Genomic DNA, 21,919 nt, shown 5'->3' on the forward strand with positions numbered 1-21,919 from the left:
ACATGCCAGCCGCTTACTGTATGTTTGTCTTAATTGAATAAAAGGTACTATATGCATTTTCTTCTGCATACTTGTTCATTTAGTTAGAGAAAATGTATTCTGGCGTTATTTCCGTGAATTCAACTGCTGCCGTTCTCCGTCAGGCGATAGTCTGTTGATTTGTTGTGAACCCTGAAGACGCACTGATCAGTTTTCTGCCAATGTCTGATGTCCAGTTTTTGCAAAGTGTTGTGCTGCAGATAAGCATAGAAATCGATTCCAATTTATTTATAAGATCTTTAAGATAAGACCATACAAGAAAAGCTTTTAAAATGTTTTTTTGTCTAACCTTTCTGCTTGAGGGGTCATTAATTATGTATACCATGTGCAGAGGCAATTTGCATTAAATAGTCAATATACAACAGGTTTTGCTAAGGATGAAACCCTTAAAGGAGACTTTTCAAAATGTTTTCAGTGTTAAACACTTAAAACAAACAGTGTTGCATTCCTAAAACAGGACTCCTGTGTTTTCCTACAGAAGATCCTAAACTTAAATGTTAGCTTCCCAAAAGGCTAACATTTCTAAATCCAACAGGTTTCATGACAAACAGAGGCTGAGTAAGAATAGTTAAATAACAGAAAATTTGATGTATAGCAAGTCTTGCTCTCTCTCTCCCTTTCCCAGCCAGAATAAACCAGACACCCTGCAAAAACACAAAATCTTACAGAGTATTTGTGGTCCAGTTTCTAGTGCAAATATCTTGGTTCACTTGAAATAAAACAAAACTAACTTACAAGTAACTTTTCAGCAAGACATCGGAGCTTGTTTCAAGTCAACAATTCCTTACTGGCTCCACTGGCAGATTATTTCTCTTACAACATGGGAAAAATGTCTTGATATAAGTGAAATACTTAAAACAAGCTTCTATATTAAAACAGGCTCCTATATCTTGCAGAAAAGTTACTTTAAATTAGTTTTGTCTTATTTTAAGTCTGCTCAAATAGACTTAGTCCATGTGATGAACCATCAAGGTGTACACTGACATAACGTGGCTGTAAACGAGTATCAGCTCCAGAAATACTCCAAGGATAAGCCAGTACAGACGATGGATGGAAGGAATATTTACCGGAAAACGAACTTCTTTGGCTCCAGAGTCATGTTATGTATTTGGATTGTTCAGAGTTGCTACGGTAACGGTAACTCGGGGGACGAAGGGTCGATTGGAACAAGGCAGTCGAAGACCAAAATACTTGATCAACAGTGGATGTTACAACACAAGACTGAAACGTGTCCGTATCTTCGATGTTATGCCGTGGCAGGAAGGGACTGAAGACATAACAAATTACTTATCTGATTATTTTCATTGTGAAATAAGTTTAATTCAAGTTAAAATCACACCTTATGTCTGTTGAAACTGTGTTTGCAGCCCAGCTACAGAAGAACAGTGGGGATATCTGTCCATGTGAGACGCCCTGTAATCTCACACGCTACGGTAAAGAGCTCTCCATGGTCAAAATCCCCAGCAAGGGATCGGCTCGCTATCTCTCCAGGAAATATGACAAGTCAGAGGACTACATCAGGTACGGAGAAGGACCTGCAGCCAGAAACAGGCTTGCTTTAAGCAGCGATGTGTTGCTCAGTTAGGGAGTCATAAAGTATGCCCTCCATCCTGTGAAATATAAAGTAGAATCAATTAGATTTTCATCCAGGCATCAATTTATGTTTGTTCCAGTAAACAGATGTTGATTATTGGAACTCTTTTTAATTCAATCTAATGGTAATAAACATTTATTGCTTTGTGTTATATGAGTAGAAGTAATTACTATGATGAAGTGGGAGTATTTGTTTTCCACTGTTAGTCTTTCTGTCACTGAAAAACATGCATCTCAACAGCAATTTGACTGGTTTCAGTAGAGCTAAGACAGTGCTTCATTTACTGTTGTAAAATATTACATCTATACGTGTGATAAGCAAGATTTAAATTTCATAACATAAAGCATTCATATCCCTGGGACTTTTTCACAGTTTGTCATGTTACAACCAAATAGTCAGGATATTTTATGGGAATTTTATGTCATACAAAAACACAAAGTCTACATTTACACTAGCATGAGAAAATGGCTGCAAACAGATGCGCAATTATACAACCGTTCATGTTTGACAAGCAGAAGTACCACCTCCTGCACAACCAACTAGAATGTGGCAAGTAGCTTCTGAATTGTAAATCAACAACAAAACACTTGCTATTTCCAGCAGCCATTGTACAGTGGATATAGAAACCAGCTGACCGAATGTCCTGGAGTTCTGCTTGGGTTGCTAGGTAACGGCCTGGGCTTAGCCGGGGTTGCTAGGTAACGGCACAGTGGCCAGAGAATGTGTCGTAGCAATTAGGAGGTTTTTAAACTTCTCATTTTCCAGACACCAAAGAAACATTAAAGACTTGGGTTGTTTTCTATTTTATCTCTGCACAAGATGGTACGAAATGTCCTCCTCTAATATGTAATGCACAAGTTACCAGGACAATGGGACTTACCTGACTTCAGTGTTTAAAGCTTAAAGTTTTGTGCTGTTTTTCTGTACTTGGACCCCGAAATATTAAGAAACTCTTAACTATTTGCCTCTTTCATTTTCCAACAAGACTGTACACCAGTGCACAAAGCAAGGTTTGCATGAAGGTGTTTGATTTGGAAGAACTTGCCTGGAACAGAGTCCTGACCTCAACCCGATCAAACACATTCGGGATGAATCTAAGCAGAGACTGTAAGCCGGGCTTTCTCATCCAACATCAGTGTTTGACCTCACATATACACTTCTGGAGGAATTGTCAAAAATGTCCACAACACTCATAAAACTTGTGGAAAGAATTTCCTGAAACCAGAAGCTGTTAAAACCTAAAAAACTGATGTCATAAAAACCCGTATGTATTAAAAATAGGTTGTCACTCAAGCTTACAGGTGTATCAAAGCTGAAGAGGTTATACTTTTTGGAATATACTTCATTCGGTTCCTGGCAGCATCATCTGAATCTGACTGCTTTTATATCAGATTTAGTTTTATCTTGGACTAGAAGTGATATTTTATCCAATCTGTTTGTGTGTTTGTAATTTTAAAGTGCCTTGAGATGCTATTCATTATGAGTTATCTATATAAATAAACATTTACAGATTTTCTTGAGGAAAAAACACATAAACACTTATACTTCTTTGCATTAATCTCTCCCAATGAAATACATAGATTTTTATTGTAATAAAGTGACAAAAGGTGGAAAAGTTCAAGGAACATCAAGTAAACTGTTCTGTGGAGCACTTGCTAATATTTAAAGCCAATTCAGTGCAGGGGGAACCTGTAACGCCTCTCAGTGTCTAATCAACGGGATATAAGAGCGGATCAACGTGGCTAAACCACAGAGCCCATGAAGATTCACAACATTTAATATTACGAGACTCTATAAACTCCAGAGAGACCAGAGGATGTGAGTGACTAAGCATGCTGTTGGTGCACGTCCCGCTCATCTCTGTAAAACCCTGAAAGACCTCATTATCTCACAATCACTGGTTAGATCTATTCAAAACACTGTAGGCCTCGTTATCCTATCCTGTGTTAACGTGACCAGAAAGATGACTTGGTGAATTTATGTTAAATGAGGTCTATTTGAAGTGAATAACAGGGAAAGAACAGATGTTTTCTGAATTGCTGTTTTCCGTCTCTCTTTCTTTTCTTTTTACAGAGACAATTTCTTGGTGTTAGATATTTTCTTTGAAGCACTGAACTATGAAACAATTGAGCAAAAGAAAGCATACGATGTCGCAGGATTATTAGGTAAGAGATCCTCTCTTTTAAAATTGATTTATAAGCTGTCTTTTCAAAACTGGAGCTCAATTTTGTGAAGACTTACAGAAAACACAAACACCCTGTGACTGTCGCTGCTTTCCTTAAGCATCGGTGTTCTGTGTTTCAGGTGACATTGGAGGACAAATGGGTTTATTCATCGGCGCCAGCATCCTGACAGTCTTAGAAATACTGGACTACATCTATGAGGTAAAGTCTTCAAGTTGCTGGATTTGAAACAAAACCAAGAGCTTGTTACTAAATATATTGTTGACTTTAATCCAGACAAAAGGCTGATTAAGTGAATCTACATTCTAGTTCCAGTGCAGAAGTCTGTGGAAACTTATTGAAGCATGCATGTGATGTTGTTTTTTAACTTTTAGTCATTTATTTAAGCCATCAGTTTCTTGGGACACTCAACTGTCTCCAGCTGGCTAGCTATTCTTATCAAGGGAAAGCTGAAAACTTTGGACTAAATCGGTAAAAAAAAAAAAACATGTGACACTATGTGTGTTTCATATCTGTCAAAATCAATAATTATTGGTTAGTTTTTTTGTTTTTAATGTCTGAAATACTGTTTCATCCTCAGTTTTTGTTCCCCGCCGTTGTTGTTTACTTTTAGCAGTTATTTTAGTCACAGTGGCGGAAACGTAAACTGCTGCTACGCAAGTTACTCTACAGGTCGTTGCTAGGTAACCAGAGAATAAGTGAGTTGCTAGGTAACCAAAGAGTGAGTGCGTTAGTTGGTGTCACCCACTTTGCTTAGCTAGACGTGAGAGGTTTCCCAGAATGCTGTGCAGTTCTGGATTGGATTCCTGGGAACTTGTTGAATATCCTGTCAGACGTATTATCTATTGATATTGATCAAGTGTCTGTCATGATTATATACTGTTATTTATTTACTTTCAAGCTAAACTTTGTAGGTAATGCTCCTTTTTACAAGCCATATTCATTTGTTTGATACACCTGTACCACTGGCAGCTAATTAGCCATTAGCATGATGCTGCCGCCACCACGCTTGACATTTGGTACGGTGGTCTTATGCTTAGAGTGAAACATGAAAGGGAAAGAAGAAATCTGAAAGGGGGCAAATGCATTTGAGCACAAAACTATATATGAATACAATGATTTTACACAGGATTCCTCTTCCAAATGCTGTATTTCTTTCCCGGTTTTTTTTTCCCGCTTGACGTTCTCTCGGTGAAACCAGCTGATCAAGCATCGGCTACAACGTCTGCTGAGACCGCAGAAAGAAGAGAAGAAGAATACCCAGCCGACCACAACTGTTGCCACAGTGGGTCTAGAAGAAATGAAAGCAAAGGTACTGAACAAAAACTGCTCTGTAATAAATTACTCTTTCCCTGTTTTCATGCTGAGTGTACATCCTACACCCTCACCCTGCAGCACTGCAGCCAGCTGTATTAGAAAACAGCAACTGGATAAGTAATAGAGAAGCAAATTAATATTTTTCCACCACATGAGAATAAGGAGTGTAATGCTCCTAATTACTTTTTAACCACTTTGCAAAACACAACCTCCCCTGGAGCTCAAATTCATTATTACACAACTTAATTCTGAGGTTGCTTATTTTCTAAGCAACAGACTTCTCATGTTGAATCTAAGCCGGAGTGAGTCGAAGCCTGCTCTGCATATAGTAACTGTGACAGATGGTGAGTGATTTGGCCAAACAGCTGTGGACTCCAGCGGTGCTTCGGAGTCGGAGGCGGGCCTCCTCTCCCCCCAGGAGTCACACAGAGGTGAAGGAGGAGTATCGCACTGGCTGCTGCATGGTCGTTTATAACAGGGGGGTTTTGTTCGTCTATGCTAGGCTAATCACAGCTTTTTGTTCAGTTTCCAGCCATAACATTTACATCCCAAACACTGGAAAGATGAAAACAAAAAGCTTGTGAAAAATGAACTGATTTGTTTTTATTCAATATTTGATCCTGGTCTTGACTTTGTTTTGTCTGCCTCCAACAGGAGCCCAATGACACGACACGGAGTCACCCAGAGGGGGCGTACGCCAACACGATCCTCCCGAACCACCACGTCCCTCATCCTCACCCGCACCCTCATCCTCACCCTCTTTCTCACCCTCTCCCTGCGCCGCACCAACATCGCCCGGGACACCACGGCGTATTTGAGGACTTCGCTTGCTAAAGCCAGCTTTTGTTTCCAGTCCTGGTGACAAAACAAGACAGGAACTATCTGTGTTGAGACAAAAACAGATCCCCCCTCTTCCTCCTCCTCCTCCTCCTCTGCATCTCCGTTTGTTTCTTTGCTCTCACCAGTGAAAAGCTACAGCCAAAGTCAAAAACACTAAACTTGTGCTGCTAACAAACCACTTGTATGTACAGTTTAGGCACAACTCAGACACGGCTTCTTCTTCTTCTCCTTCTCCTTCTTCTTCTTCTTTGTCTGTTTTTCTCGTTTTGATCTGAATGGGAACCAAACCTAACTCAGCGCCGCCTTGACTTCTCGGAGGCTACAACGACCAACTCTTTGGTACATGATCACTACAAGGGATAAGAGGATAAATGCACTTTAAAAAGGATTTATTTATTCTGTTGGCATCTATTTTTAATTGTTAATAATATTACTACGTCTGTGTTCCTGAATCTACTCTGACTTCATGAAGCTGTATCAGATCATTACACTTGATAAATTATGTAATTATTTAACAAAGTACTATTATCTGTCTGTTCTGTATTGTATACAAGATAACAGTAAGCAAACCTTGTTGGTGTTGAACCATCCGAAGCGTGAGTGGATTTATTTAGGCTGAGAAAGGAGCTAGCAGCATCTTTCCACATGAAGCATCCTGTCCGGTTTGTGATGAAGGTGTTAGAGTAGCAGTGTACCTGTACATAAACCACAAAGTCCTACAAGGTTTGTTTTCATGGTTGTTGTTTATATTTAGTTACTATATAACTTATGTAATATCACTTTTAATTATTTATACATTTTAGAGGAGTTTTTTTATATGAAAATCACGATTGTAGCATATACTGTCCACTGACTGCCGAACATCACCGCAAAGGTGAGAAAACTGGATAACAAAAGTATCCGCAGCTCTTGAGCTTGTTCATATTTTGTCACATCAGAGCCACATAATTCATGTATTTAATCTGGACTTTATGTGACATACCAACACAGAATGATGCATCATTTTTCTTGTCAATCTGAGCATTTTCCAGTGAAAGAAGCTCCACAGCATGATGCTGCCACTGCTGTGTGGCGATGCTGCCGTCCTGCATTGTGTGTTTCTCTTTCCATTTTCAGAGGATTGATTGAGGTTTTCTGCAGTGGTAAAACTTGATATACCCCTTTAAACTTTGTTATAAATTTATCCCTGTCCTGTCTGCTGTCTTCATTAATATTCCCTAACAAACCTCTAGTGACAAACTCGAGGCCCGTGGGCCAAATCTGGCCCGCCATAGCTTTTTATGTGGCCCTATAAGTTCTAGACTAAATACAAAGTGTTCTTAAATATTACTTTATCAGTCAAATCAATGCAGGTTTTATCCGTTTACTGCCAAATTATATCAATCAGTCCCTCCAGTTTCTTGTGAATTATCTTGGAAATTCACGTAAAATCAACAAATCCCTGAACTTTTTGCACCGACACATAACTGGGAGTTTATTGCTGATTTTTTGCAAAAGTTGTCAAAAACTTTCTTACTTGTACTAAACAGCTGCCGCGGCCTTAATTGATGTCTGATTATAATCCATGATCTATACAGCGAGTAATAAAAAGTCTCATTTACTGACATAAATAAGCGCAAATATTTCCAAATTAGTACCACAAACACTTTGATTTTTATTTTAAAAAATCCCAAAACGATCATAAAATCCTGGAAAGATGAAAAGATGTACAATATCATTTAATTTTAAGAATTAATTGGTATTTTAACAGTTTGTGAATACCCTAAAATAGAATAATAGTAGCCTTCTTTTTACCTTTATGTAATTTAACAATACAAATGAAAACCAATAAAAATAACATAGTTATTGAGGGCCACATAAATAGCGTTGGGAGGCCTGATTTGGCCCACGGACCTCTAGTTTGATCTATTAAAACCTGGTTGGTTGACAGCAACTGTTTGCATGTTTTAACTTAATGATTTGCATCAAATTAAAGGGGCTGAATACAAACAGAGGAGGTTTTGAAATCCAGCGTCATTTTAACTCCTTTCCAAAGACAGGCTTTACTTTCTGTCGATGTTGCAGGTAAAATCCCAGTGAAATCATTACTGTGTGGCTTTAGTGTGGCAATAACTTCAAGGGCTGCGAATACTTTTGCTGTATATTTTCCCCTTTTTTTATATTTCCACACAAATCTTTGCAATGGGATCAGAAGCTGTTTATGTTTTTAGCTGTAAAACGGCTGTACTTGAATTATTCCTCTGATTTCTCTTTTTATTCCCTCCATCCAACCCTTCATTCTGGTTATTAACACAACTTTCAGCTGACATAAGCAATAAGAGACAGAATCTTACCTCTTTTGCCAAGTCATCTCCTTCAGATGTGGGCCGCAGCGACTGCAAGAAGCACAGCAGCTTATTACTGTGTGAACCTGGCATTACTGTGTGTGTGTGTGTGCGTGTGTGTTTTGTGTGTGTGTGTGTGTTTGCATGCATGCATACTTTAACATTTTGCACACATGACTGAGCACATTAAGGTGACATCTCCGCTAAGCTGATCCAGTGAAATTAGTGGATTAGAATCAGAGAAGTTAGTGGGAAAACTAGACCTGCATTATTTTGGTTTGAAGGTTTTTATCTACGAAATCCAGGCAAAAACTTCTGCCACACAAACACGGCTGCAGACGACGGAGCAGTCATTTTGGGTTAGGCGTGAAAATACGTGACAAGGACACGGTAAATTTTAAGAGCACAAGTTAGAGGAGCGGTAATGGAAATTAATAATGAAAACTTTTACTCTGATTCCCTCATGTTCATATTTTCCACTATCGTACAAGGCCAGTCTAGTCACTAACGGCTTTTTCCGCTGCAGGAAAATCCCTAAATTCACACAGCGAGAGCTTTTAAAAATTTTGTCTGAGGTTCCTTCTTTTATTTTTAACACATTCAGGGACCACACAGTTAGCAGTTCAATCTTTTTATTCTGTTACGTCGCTGTTTCTGATGTTCTGCTGGTTTTATTTTCCAACCTGCCTGGTTCAAAAGTTTTCATGCACCTTGAATTAAGTCACATTTTGTCTCATTAAAACAACAAATATTAACATATTTCATTGGGATTTTATATGACAGACCAGCACAGTGTAGTGTATTGAACATTAGGAGCAAAATGATGCATTGTTTTAAAAATTTATCACAAATAAATACAGAAATACAGCTGCAAATATGTTGAAGTATGTCTCAAATTCAAAAATACCTTTTTGATCCCAAAGGGAAACTAAACGCTCCTGTAACTTCAGATTATTCAGAGTCTCTGTTGATGGTGATGGCTGGAGGCAGGAAACATTTCCTGTAGCAGTCTGTGTTACAGTGAATCTAAAAAGGCCTCTGACTAAATGCACTGTTTTTCAGAGATAATCTCAAAATAAAGACTGAGTCACATCTCAAAAATGAAATTTTTTCCTCAGGCTCAATCAGATTGAATTTTAAGTTCCATATTTTAAAATTCGCTTTAAATTTAAGCTCAGTTTATTTTCCCATCAGCCCTCACCAGCTTCCCAGTACCTGCTGTTCAAACGAATTCCCACAGCATGATGCTGCCACAGTCTAACTCTCCTAACAACAGCTGTAAACGGCGTAACGAGAAACATTCTTGTGAAGGCAGAGCGTGGGAAAGAGCAGGAGCTTCTTAAAGAGAGAGAGGCCTAATTTCAAGGCGTCAAACTACAAAGTCAAATTTAATTTAAAGGGGCAGATTTTAGCTTTACATCATGTTATAATGTTATTCCCTGTTCAAAAACATACCTTGTGTTTTGCTTTGACTCTTTCGTGTATGTTTGAGAAATCTTTTAATCTCCATGGGAACCATTGGTTGGACCTAGCCCCGCCTTCGAGGCGCAGCTCCTCCTCTGAGCTACGGCTTCCAGATCTTCAAGCTTCCGCCTCACAGAGCAGCTCTTTCAGACTAGCTAGCAGCAATTAGCAAACACTGTAGTAGCTCATTATCTGAGCCACATATCAGTGAAACGCTGGTAAAAACATCATTAAAGCGTTAACAGAAAAGCGACGATGACTTCCTGGAGGCGGAGTTTCTTAAAGAGACAGAGACCCAATTTCAAGGCGTCAAATTATAAAGTCAAATTTCTTTTAACTCAATAGATATTTACAGGATTTCTATAATAACTGAGGGTTACATAGTTACTTTATTGTGATGTAAAACGGCAGTAGGTTCCATTAAGACTTTATTTTAAATCCTAACCCTGTTTCAGGTTTCTCCACAACTTTATGGCTGCTCTTCATAAAACTGTTCACTAATATTTACTGAAGAATAGGAGTACAACAAAAAATAAAATTTACTCTGTTTACTGACTAGGTAACTTTTGAGAACAACTGGTTGAATTGGATTTTATTTAGGATGATAAGAGTTGACAGTAGTAAATATGAAGACACTATAAACTGTTTAAATTTAAATACTTTCATTTTGCAGCGACATGCTGTCACATAAAATCCCAGTAAGTACATGGTTGTGGCTTAAATGTGACAAAAAAGGAAAACTAAGGAATACAAAGGGTATTATTTCTTTCTTTTTTTGTCAATCCCAGCAAACACTTACAGTTTTGTTGGGGTTTTTTGTTGTTTGTTTACATTATAAGAATCCTAACCCCCGTTCTGCACAGAGCACAAATTTTGCTCCAGTTTTCCTAAAAAATGTCAGATCAGGAAGGCTCCATGTTTTGTTTTGCTGCTTCCTGCAATGGACAAAACTGCAGAGAGGTTACCTTTAACTATCAGTTACTGATGAAAAAACAAGCTAACACATAATTTAGTGTTCTGCTCTAATCACTGCGTCTCTGAATAAATGAATAAATAAATGGCAGCGCAGCTTCTTCTGTCTGTTGCACAGTTAGCTCATCGTTCAGGAAATAATTGTTCTCGATTTATGGCTGTGCTTTGTTTTTATTAAAGTGGCCATTTATCACCACATTGGGCCAAATGCAGTAGCTGCTAATCCACTACTGCAAAACACGAGACTAAATGCTATTATTAATATTTTAACTAGATATAGTGAAATTGTTGCATAAATCCTGATGAATATATTCTCACTGTGTGATTTAAAGGGCAAAAATCATATTTAAAAAACGAAAATCTAATAATATGAAAGGCATGTAACATATATAAATAAGAATAGAGTTTTAAAAATATGTGGAGGTTCAGTCCTGCCATATTTAAGATTAAATACAGAAATAAATGACTCATTAGAAATAATTGCCGAAAAGTCCTGCAGAAATTAATGATTATTGAATAAATCTCTTTTTTCATTATTATTTTGTTACATTTAGAGGCACACTTATTTGTCAAGTTGTTTTTTGGTACTATAATTATTTTAATTAGTGATTTTTTTTTCATTCATTCTTAATAATGGCAGGATTGGTCCTCTATACATTAAAAAAATAAAAATAAGCAGTGTACCTATCCGCACCGGAAAAGACACAAACTTTGGAGATTTGACAGAATTTCAAGTTCCACAAAATCGGATTCATTTCTTCACTTTAAAACCTGTAAAACATTTTTTTAATATTCCAAAGTTGTTGAAATGTATTTATTACATTATTACTTTGATCTGTACATATGTTCAGATCAAAGTAATAATGCTGGTCAGATCCGGAGCACAAATTTTATTAATCAAAATTGTGTCAGAATTGTTATGTTTTAAAGTACAGCATCTGTTACATTGACTAGGATCATAAGAGAGAGCTTTTAAACTCTTCACAAGGTGCCGGTTTGCTAGATCCTCTTTCTCACTGGATAAATTGGCACATAAATATTTTTACCTTGTGAGCATCAGTCTTATTGTCGCCGTTTTAGCATTAAGCCCTGATGTCTGAATGAAGCACTCCAAATGTTATGTCAACAGTTTTTGGCAACTTTTGTGTGTATTATTAGAAATATTGTGAGTTACAAGCCTGAACATACATAAAAAGAAAAAGAAATTAAAAATGATGATATATGCCCTTTGGCAATAACAAATGATGCTTTTGTTAATCTATTTGATATATTCAGTCGCTGGTGTTCTGCCATATTTCAACGGCTCGCAATGAGATCCCAGCCTCCGACTGTTTATTTCCCTCCCCCTTTGAAGTAATCATGCTCCATACATGGATGTTTAATATTCATAATCATGTGTCACTTTGACATTTTCAAAAGGTTCCCAATCACCGTCTCTGATGGCATCCTGTACAGGCCATGCATAGCAATCTTCTCCTCTGTCATCAATAATTGTAGCCATCCTCTGAGAAGTCACACAGGAGCTGGTGTGCTGAGCTGAATACAGACCTGGAGGATGCAGTTTTTTGAGTTCATGTGTAACTGTCTATGTTCGTCTCAGGTCCAGTAGCTTGACTTCAGGTTCACTGTATTTATTCTAACAAAAGAGGAAATCAAGTTGGTGGTTATCATCAGTCCAGCAGTTTCTGCTGGACTGATGATATACATATACATAAAATATAATAAATAACCCTAAACAAACTACAAACAATAGCTCACAGTGAGCAGTTAGGATCAGTTAGCAGTAGTTGTAAAGTTAAACATAGCTAAAATGCACAATATTAATAACAATACCAGTTAAAACCATATACAAAACATAGCAAAGTTACTCATAAAACACTGCATATGATTGCTTTTTTCTAAAATATATGTTAAAATGTATTACTTGTAAAGAAAACACAGATACATACCACTGTTACCGATGGCAACAGAAAAAAAGGGGAGGAGCTGTCAGTTACTGGTTGCTATGGTAACCACCAACCGCAGCAGAATTTAATATGCCAATAAATAACTTGTTCACTAAACAAAAGTTTAAAAGATTAAATAAATTCTGACAAACTTCACATTTATAATATTGTTAAGATAAAACCCTGTTACACATGCTAAAAAAAAAAAAAAAAATCATACTAAAACAAATCCTTAGTGATTTTGTTTCTGGATTCTCTTTCAAGTTAAAGTTATAAACAGACTTGTATGACAAAACACTGTAGGAAAGCGGTGTCAAACTCATTTTCATTTTGGGCCAAATGAAGACTATGAATACTCTTAACTATACAATATATTATTTACTCTTAACTCTTAGTTCACATTCTGGTTGTGCCAGAATGTGAACGGATAAAACCCGTTCACAAGCTGTTAAAATGTCAACGAATTCTTTAAATGAAATAATGATATTTAACATCTTTTCAGTCCCTCCAGAATTTCATTATTGTTTGTGGGACTAATTTGGGAATATTTGCTATATTCGAGTTTGACACATGTGCTCTAGTAAAAGTAAAAGTACGGGTTGAAGTTTTGAAATGTATTTAGTACCAAAACTAAGAGTGACTTTCAATAAGTCTAAAATAGTAAAAACGTCCTAGTCGTGCAAAATACTAGCCATAACAAAATGTTTTGTCACAAATGTCATAAAAAATGCTCACAATATGCTCTGTTTGCATAGAAATAAAAATAAACTTATACATTCTAGTTTTTCTTCAAACCACATCTCCATCAGGATCATTTATTTTGCACAAAACAGTGAATTTGTTACTAATCGTTAATTGATCCAACAACATGGAAGGATTTTTTTAAAACAAGGCTGCAGATGGGGAATGTTTTACGTTTGAATGTGTTCCTGTTGTTTGCGATGTTACTCAGGTTAAAGCCTCCATTTTGTTTTTCTTCTTCTTCTGCTTTGCTTTGGCTGGATCCAACTGAATGGTGAATTACCAACACTTTTTGTGTGAGGTGGATTTTTTTCCCTCATAATTAAAGTAGAAAGTACAGATGGGGAGTAAAAGTAAAAATTACTCAAAATACAGTACAGATACCTGAAAAGAAGTACTTTTTTTACTCTATAACTCTGTGCGTATGACAAAAAGACACGTTTGTCGCTTCCCAACAGGCTGCTCTCATTTCTGGGATTCCTCAAACTCTTTATCAGAGATCCTGTCCTTCATTTTTTGGATCTTTTCTCCATGGCATCACGCTTGTATTTGCTTAGTACATTATGAGTAAAACCCAAATATTCCAACTGGCCACAGTTTGAAATATCTGCCTTTTTTTTCTTTTTTGTCAACCAAATATTTCTAAGCTGAAGCCTGAAGGGGAAAAGCGTGTAAGATGGCGGTGATGCAAGCTTCTGTCTGGATTTCAGTGGGAGAAATTTCATCTCGTTTCCGACAGAAATGGAAATGGACCATCCCAGAGAGGGAGCACAGAGAGCATACATGTTGTATATAAGTCTTACGATGATGTGAATATTCCTCTGTTAGAACAGATTTTATAAATGTCAAATATGGTAAATACAAAAACTATTAAAGTTTAGATTAAAAAAAACTAAATGTGTCTCAAAGTCCAGACGTCACTTCAGTTTGTGGTGTCAGTTTTTTTTACTACTTATCCATAAACCTGTGGAAATAAGCAATACATTAATTAATCTGAGATAAATTAAAACAAGATAAATAATTTCCAGTTGCATGATTTATCGTTTTTCTTTCTTTTTACTAAAATTGGATGGGAAAAGTCTTCAGTCTGATGCTTTGGTTTCAACTATCCCTCTTTTGAAGGACAATTTTGTTCATAATTTTATTTGTTGTTTATGATGTTTTATTTATTTAAAATGTTTTCCAGTTCCAGTATTAAATGTTCATTATAATTTAAAGTTTATTTATCTTTAAAAATGTGTTCTTGCATTTTTAACCCAGTACCAATACTGGAAAATGGTTCCAATAATATCCAATGTTCCAATATTATCGTTTATCGCAATAACGTCTGGGACAAGTTATTAAAACCTCTAAAATGTAAAATATGTTCTACAATCTGACCAGTTTTGTTTCAGTGCCATCCAAGTGAACAAAAATAAAATAAAAAACATATATAGAAAGTTTTACAGTGCCAGTCGACTTTGAGATTGCTTGCCCACGAGGGAGGAGAAAGTCCTGGGACTCGGCGTAAAACGAAGTACAAAATAATGACTTACAATTAAAACCTTGCTGCTCTGTAGTTATGTGGTTTTACAGCATGCCTAAGGGTAGTGCACATAGACCCTCGAAATAACTGAAGCTGTAATTAAGGTCGCAACATTTTTTCCCTGTTTTTAACCCAACCCACATATCAGGAGAATGTCGGATCTGACAGAACCGGCCTGCTCAGGACAGAGGATTAGAAAAAATATGACATTTTTATGTCAAATAAAACTGGGGATTCTCAAATGTTGTCCAGTTGCAGTTTTCATCTTTGCAACCAGCAGTCACCGGCGGAGTGCAAACCTGGAGGAAGCACGTACTTGTGCTGACACCTAAAGGACAAAATGAAATCTGTGGGTAGAACGCAAAACATGAAAAACTACACACATACAGCTCTGGAAAAAATTAAGAGACAACTTAAAATGATCGGTTTCTCTGATTTTACTTTTTATAGGTATATGTTTGAGTAAAATGAATATTGTTATTTTATTCTATGAACTACTGACAACATGTCTCTGATATTGCAAGCAAATATTTAGTATTTATTTGCAGAAAAAGAGAAATGGTCAAAATAACGAAAAAGATGCAGTGCTTTTAGACCTCAAATAATGCAAAGAAAACAATACTAATGTTTTAACTCAGGAAGAGTTCAGAAATCAGTATTTGGTGAAATAGCCATGAGGTTTTCAATGGGGTTCAGTGCAGTGGGCTCTTAATTATTTCCAGAGCAGCAATCCCCCCGATTCAAATCCGGGTCACGGCACCAGGTGTAACCCGGCTGTGTTCGTCTCAGGTCCAGTAGGTCGACTTCACGACAGACACATTCAGGTTCTCTGTATTTATTCTAACAAAAGAGGAAATCAAGTTGGTGGTTAACATCAGTCCAGCAGCTTCTGCCCCTCAGTTACAAACAGCAACTGAAAAAAGGGGGAGGAGCCATCAGTTACCGGTTGCTACGGTAACCACCAACTGCCAAGAGCAAACACCAATAAATGTCTGGAGAAACAACTTGTTGACTAAACAAAATAAATAAAAAAAAATACATTTTGATAAACTTCACATTTATAATATTGCTAAAACAAAACCCTATTACATATAAATATATATATAAAAAATTATTTTCATGTTTTCTACAGAAATATGTTAAAATAAATCATATTCAGAAAAATATGCCATTTTTACAGCTCTTATTTTGAATTTTGACACACAAACACACAAATATTTAAAATTATTTATTTAGAAAAATTACAATGATTCACAGTTTATTGAGAATTACAGCACTCAATTACACGTCATGTGCATTAACCAAAATGTACCGCTTTGGTTTAAAAAGTACCAATGTGTGTGAAAACAGTACAAACCAGTGAATGGGGTGCAAAGGGAAAACTTCAGCTCCTTGTGGAAATAAATGTGGAATGAACTCAACATATTAAAATGACTTTAGGACCACAAAAAACAAGAAAATAAAACATAACTTGCTGTAGAAAGATGTTTAAAAATGGAGTGTACAAAGAATGTCATGAATGCAGAAAATACTGTTATTTAGGTGATGTGACAGATAAATAAATCATTAAAAATACATAAGGAGCCTTCGTTCAGCCACACGGGACAATTAATCCGACGCCTCACTTGATTCTAGACCAGCGGTGTCAAACTCATTTTCGATTTGGGCCAAATCAAGATTATAAACCCTCTTAAAGGGCCAATTGTGCCAGAATGTATTGACAAAACCCGTTCACAAACTGTTAAAATATCAATAAATTCTTAAAATTAAATAAAATGGAACATCTTTACAGTCCCTCCTGGATTTTACGATTGTTTTGTGATTTTTTGCAATAAAAATCAAAGTGTTTGTGGTACTAATTTGGAAATATTTGCACTTATTTATGACGGTAAATGTGACTTTTTATTACTCACTGTACAGATCACGGACTATAAGCTGACATTAATTAAGACCGAGACAGCTGTTTAGTATAAGTAAGAACGTTTTAGAATAAATTACCACTTAAATATTAGTGCAAAAAAAGTGTGGGGATTTGTTGATTTTGCATGAATTTCCACAATAATTTGCAAAAAAACGGAGGGACTGATTGACATAATTTGGCAGTAAACAGATAAAAACTGCATTGACTTGATTGATAAAATAATATTTAAGCACATTTAGCATTTAATCTAGGATTTACAGGGCCACATAAAAAGCTGTGGTGGATCGGATTTGGCCCCCGGGCCTCGAGTTTGACACTTGTGATCCAGACCTTTCATGCTGACAGAAAGGCAAGAAAACAGAACATTTCAGTAACTTCATATTTTAATCTCAACCTCATTATTTCACAGTGATTTCTCTGGAAGACTCTTCAGGAAAACATTCACACCAAGTTAGAAGATATATATAAAAAAAAATCAGCATAAAAATGAACTTAATGATCTGTGTTCACACTGTGAATAAAACAGAAAAGAAACGCGGCGGACCACCACGGCAGCTGTAGTGTCTCCAACATATATATTAAATCCAATTACAGTTAAATAAAAGGACTCGCCTCGGTTTTATGTATTTCAAAGCAAATGTGATGAAAAAGTGTCTACAGCGAGCAAAATACATTAAAAGGGCCTGTCAGCGAAATTACAGTGTATTTACTCTGCCTCAAACAGAAGGTACGAGTCATGAACAGTACTGTGATATACACACCGCTGCACTTGAAGAAACAAAAAATGTCTTTGAAATTTAAAATCCCGTCGCCTAAAAGCTGCCTGTCCAGCTGTGTTATCTGTAATATTGCACATTTTAATGTACTAATAAATAACTGCTGTCCAGCACTAATACATCCATTACTGCTCAGAGACAGAAGAAACCTCCTACTGCATTTCACAACATCTGGAGTTCAAACACACCATATTTAGCAAAAAATAAAAAATCATCCAAAGCACTTTGGAACAGCTAAACCTTCTCCAATTTTTGCTTCTGTTGATGTAGAAAAATATTTCTAATGTAATTAAAATATATCCCGACATCCAGACAGTAACAACGTCATTATTCGTAGGGCTTGTTTGTTTTGTACCATTAAAAAAAATGTTCAATAAGAAACATTTCCAGTAAGTCAAGTCTTCATAAATCAAACCCAACAGATGCTTTCCAGAGAGCTCCTCCTGGCTTCGAGGCACACGTTACGTTCAGCCTGCAGATGGTCGAGTTCATGGTATGTCCAAGTTCGCAATAAAAACTCAACCGAGACCCCACTTCAGTCTCCCAGCTGTGGCAGGCGTTATAAACACACAGAAAGCTCCACTCTCCCAGCCATACGAGTTCAACAAATACCACTTTTTATATATATATACATATATATATAAAACAAGACAGCCAACATATGAAACGTCTTTGTCAAGGCACGTTATACAAACACACTTCTGTGAATACTCAAACCAGTTAAGTATCAAAAGTGCAAGAACTGGGGCACACAAGCAGTGGTGCAATGTACCGTTGGAAATAAAATAAAACATTAACTTCCAATTTAATGATACGGATTAAATCAAAGGGCATCCTCAAAAAGCAAACCAGTCACTGCTCATAAGTCAAACCCCTCTGAGAAGCAGCAATGAAATCTTTTAATTACAAACCGCTTATTGTTTTTGGTTAATTGGTTTCCAAACCCAACATACCTACTGCATTAGCTCACTCTATCCAAACGAAAAGCATTTCATTCATCAGAATGTAACACAACCAAGATGCACATTCCAAAAAGCATTATTTCCCCTTGAACGTTTTAATGCTCTTTTTAATGCAACCACAAACCGTTTTATTTGAGGGATAAAGTAGAGAATAAGTACATGGTTTATAAAATGTAAAAAAATAAAATCTGGTGTTAATAAAACCTTAAAAAATACTAAAATACTAAATACTAAAAGCGAAATGCATTACGGTGGAAGCATCATGCTGTGGGGACACTTTACAGTTAAACCAGGTAGAGGATACAAAATATTTTAAAAATCAACTTTTTTTTAGCTTTTTATTATGTTTTAATGTCGTAACATGATATAGGGGAAGTGTCAGAAAGAGTAAGCGTTTCTTAAAAAGACAGAGACCCAATTTCAAGGTGTAATATTTCATATGCTGCATTTTTAATAACTGAAGGTAACATAATTACTTGATGGTGTTATAAAAATGTGTGGAAAATACGTTTTACCGCCCCTTTAAAACTAACTATTAATGAATCTAGTAAAATGTAGAAGCATCATGCATAACCTTCACAGTTATACAGTACACTCCATGTAATATTCTACAAATCTAAATAAAACATATCAAAGTTTGTAGTTGCAATGTGAGAAAAATGCAAAAAAAAAGTTCAAGGGGTGCTAATACTTTTAAAAGACATGTTTGTTAGCTTTCTCAGCTAATCTAAGCTAATGTTCCCAAAAGGAAACTACCTCCTTCTAATTGTGACCAATTAACATAATTACTCCTAACTAGGCATGGGCCGGTCTTCTCACAGCATCTGAAAAATATTTAAAGGAAAAAAAATATGTAACATTATTGCATTTCTTTAATTCCTACTGAGATAAAATATTATAGTTTGTTGTGAACTGCAATATTGAATTTAACATAAAAATTTAATGAATAAATGTTGGGGTAATTTTCAAGTAAACCTTGCCTCTTAAGCCTTTCTGCTCCAGTAGTCAGGTTGAATATTTCACTCTGTCCCAAACACATTTCCATCGAATAAACATTGAAAAAACGACATTGGATTGGGTGTAAACAATGTTAAAATATGGATAAATAGAGTGAAAATATGTCAACACAAACATATCTACTGATACCTAAAGATGGGCAGCAAAGACTTAATTTAAGAATCTGTTTGGGCCAAATTTAGTTGAATAGCCTAAAAAAATTTCTAATTTTAATACATTTTTCAATTCAGTCCTAAAAAGTCAATGTACGCCCAATGTTTGCCGACTAAAGATGGTTGCCAACTGTATTTATGAGTAAGTGTGTTTGGTGGAGCTACTTTACTTTCCAAATCTAAATTTGTTCTTGTAGGCTCAAGAGAAAAGAAGTGGTCTTCTTTCAGCCACCCGACTGGCAGTGTGCAGCAACTAGTTTTGTTAGATTTCAATGGAAGAAATTTAAACTGGACGTACAGCAGCCGGCCCATGCCTACCCCTGAGTATTCTCAGTCTTTGGTAGCGATTTCCACCTGAATGCTGAGGAGACGACACAAACTCCTCAAAGCTACCGCAAAGCCACGAGTCTCTGGTTTCTATGCCTCCCCTAGTGGTCAAAACTGCTTATTGCAATTTTTATATTTGTCAGCATAGCTAACACGTTTGGTTTCATTATAAACCTCTGTTGCATCCGTTTATCAAAACTAGCTAAAAAAGACAAAGCTGACAAACAGCCTTTAGGGAGAACCGTTGGGTTGGACTTAAAGCTGGTGGAAGACTTGTTGCTTTTTTCAACTGACTCCAACATCTTCAGTCCGTTTTACGAAAATAAAGCAGGTGAAATGCTTCAAGTACTGTTTCCTTGTTCTTGCTCGAAAAGCAGCATGGCGAGTTGCGATCGGGACCCGAGGCCCTCCATGTTGCTCTGAATACACCGGTGGTAGATGTCTTCGCTGAGTTTGGGGTTGCAGGACTGGTAGCGGTACTGCTGGTGCAGCGCTGGCTCAACAGCTCTGAATACGTGCAGACCGGAATACTTCACAAAAATGTCATAAATGTCCAGGCTTTCAAGGATGTCCTCGTTCTCCTGGACGTCCGCCACCATGCGGGATCGCGTCGCCATGTAGTCGGAGTTGTAAAAGCACGCCTCGTCGAATGACCTGCGGTCAAAATGTCCGGCGTCCTTCACCAGGTCGACTGTGGCTGGGGGCGGCTGGTTGTGGTAGGAAACATCGGGGTTGTACTCCTGGAAGTGGATGGGGAAGAAGACCTGCCAGTTGTTTATGGAGTTCATGCGGCAGCGGTTGAGAAACTCGGCGTTGATGTTCGTGTTGACGTGCGCCAGGAAGAACAAAGTGTCCACCGGGTGCTTTTTGGAGATGATGTCCATGAACTTAATCTGGGACGGTATCTCCGTCTTGACGCTGATCCAGGGGATTTTCACCGTGGGGTATTTTCGTTCGTAAACATTTATCTGATTCTTCGCGTCGATAAATATGTCGTTGTGGTTCACGTGTTGAGCCTCCTCTGGGTCGTAAATGAACAGAAATGTGAGGATGGCGTTTTCGCTCGTCTCAAAGGCGTTGGAGGCAAAGACTTCCAGGAAATGGTTGACGTAGCTGCGGTCTTCTGCAGTCAGAGGTATAATGATGTGGACCCTGGTCGCTTCGGTGACGTAGGGCATGGGAATGATCTCTATGAGGCTCAGGGGTCGCACCAGGTGGACTCTCTTGGTGATGGAGCGGCTGTGACCCTTCTGATTGACGACCTCCAGCTGAAGGTCTAAGGTGTACTCCATGCCCCTGGTGGGGTCGAAGCGTCTGTATCCGTTAATCAGCTGCTGCTTCTTCAGATGTAAAGTGGGCATGTACTTTTTGTTCAGCTCCTCTATGGCTGTGTCTATGACCTCAGCCACATCCAGTTTATCGATACCCCGCAACTCACACTTAGGAGCGCCGTCGATGCACGAGTAAATCTCCTCCTCTGTGAAGTACTCCCATTTCAGAACTTCAAACCGAGATTTAGCCTCAAAAGGCGGATTGACCCCGACTGGCCACTGGGCGCTTCGGTTGCCTTCAAAAGCGAGAACGCTGACATTTTTTATCTCCGCCTGCGGACACACAAGATAATACCATTGAAAAATATGTCTATTTTAATTATGGCTGAAACGATTAATCGATTATTGAAATAATTGCCATCGAATTTAGAAATGTATTAATTGCTAACTAATTAATGTGCAATTTCTGAAAAAAACAACAAAGCCAAAACTGTGCAAAATGTCACTGCTTCACCTTCTTACAGTCTGTAGTAAGGAAGTAAATTCAT

General features: G+C 37.3%; 2 protein-coding genes and 1 long non-coding RNA gene across 6 annotated transcripts in view; 1 reads left to right on the top strand and 2 right to left on the bottom strand.

Annotated features, from left to right (window-relative positions):
• The window catches only part of asic4a (acid-sensing (proton-gated) ion channel family member 4a), a 126,303-nt gene extending 119,809 nt beyond the window's left edge, over positions 1-6,494 (top strand). The window contains exons 6-10 of the mRNA XM_007570360.2: positions 1,407-1,560; positions 3,707-3,798; positions 3,938-4,017; positions 5,018-5,128; positions 5,788-6,494. Coding sequence (XP_007570422.1) covers positions 1,407-1,560; positions 3,707-3,798; positions 3,938-4,017; positions 5,018-5,128; positions 5,788-5,967 — 617 coding nt within the window. The 3' untranslated portion in view covers positions 5,968-6,494. The remainder of the gene's footprint in view (positions 1-1,406; positions 1,561-3,706; positions 3,799-3,937; positions 4,018-5,017; positions 5,129-5,787) is intronic.
• Positions 6,187-12,721, bottom strand: LOC107838458 (uncharacterized). 4 transcript variants are annotated; one of them, XR_001664522.1, is made up of 7 exons: positions 12,683-12,721; positions 12,165-12,369; positions 11,418-11,504; positions 8,307-8,348; positions 7,490-7,542; positions 6,544-6,668; positions 6,187-6,323 (listed from the first exon to the last, which is right to left on the bottom strand). It is a non-coding gene; the product is annotated as an uncharacterized LOC107838458 (long non-coding RNA). The 4 variants fall into 4 exon arrangements; XR_001664523.1 differs by lacking the exon at positions 11,418-11,504 and having other exon boundaries at positions 12,282-12,369; XR_001664521.1 differs by lacking the exon at positions 11,418-11,504.
• A 6,749-nt stretch (positions 12,722-19,470) lies between these two features.
• On the bottom strand, positions 19,471-21,704 carry LOC103150664 (chondroitin sulfate synthase 2; the record flags this gene model as incomplete). The annotated part of the gene is made up of 1 exon (XM_007570364.1): positions 19,471-21,704. A coding segment is annotated over one exon (1,263 nt), but the record flags the coding sequence as incomplete, so codon positions are not given.
• Between the last annotated feature and the right edge of the window lie 215 nt (positions 21,705-21,919).

The sequence above is a fragment of the Poecilia formosa genome, unplaced genomic scaffold, assembly GCF_000485575.1.
Source record: "Poecilia formosa unplaced genomic scaffold, Poecilia_formosa-5.1.2 Scaffold259, whole genome shotgun sequence".
Classification (NCBI taxonomy): domain Eukaryota; kingdom Metazoa; phylum Chordata; class Actinopteri; order Cyprinodontiformes; family Poeciliidae; genus Poecilia; species Poecilia formosa.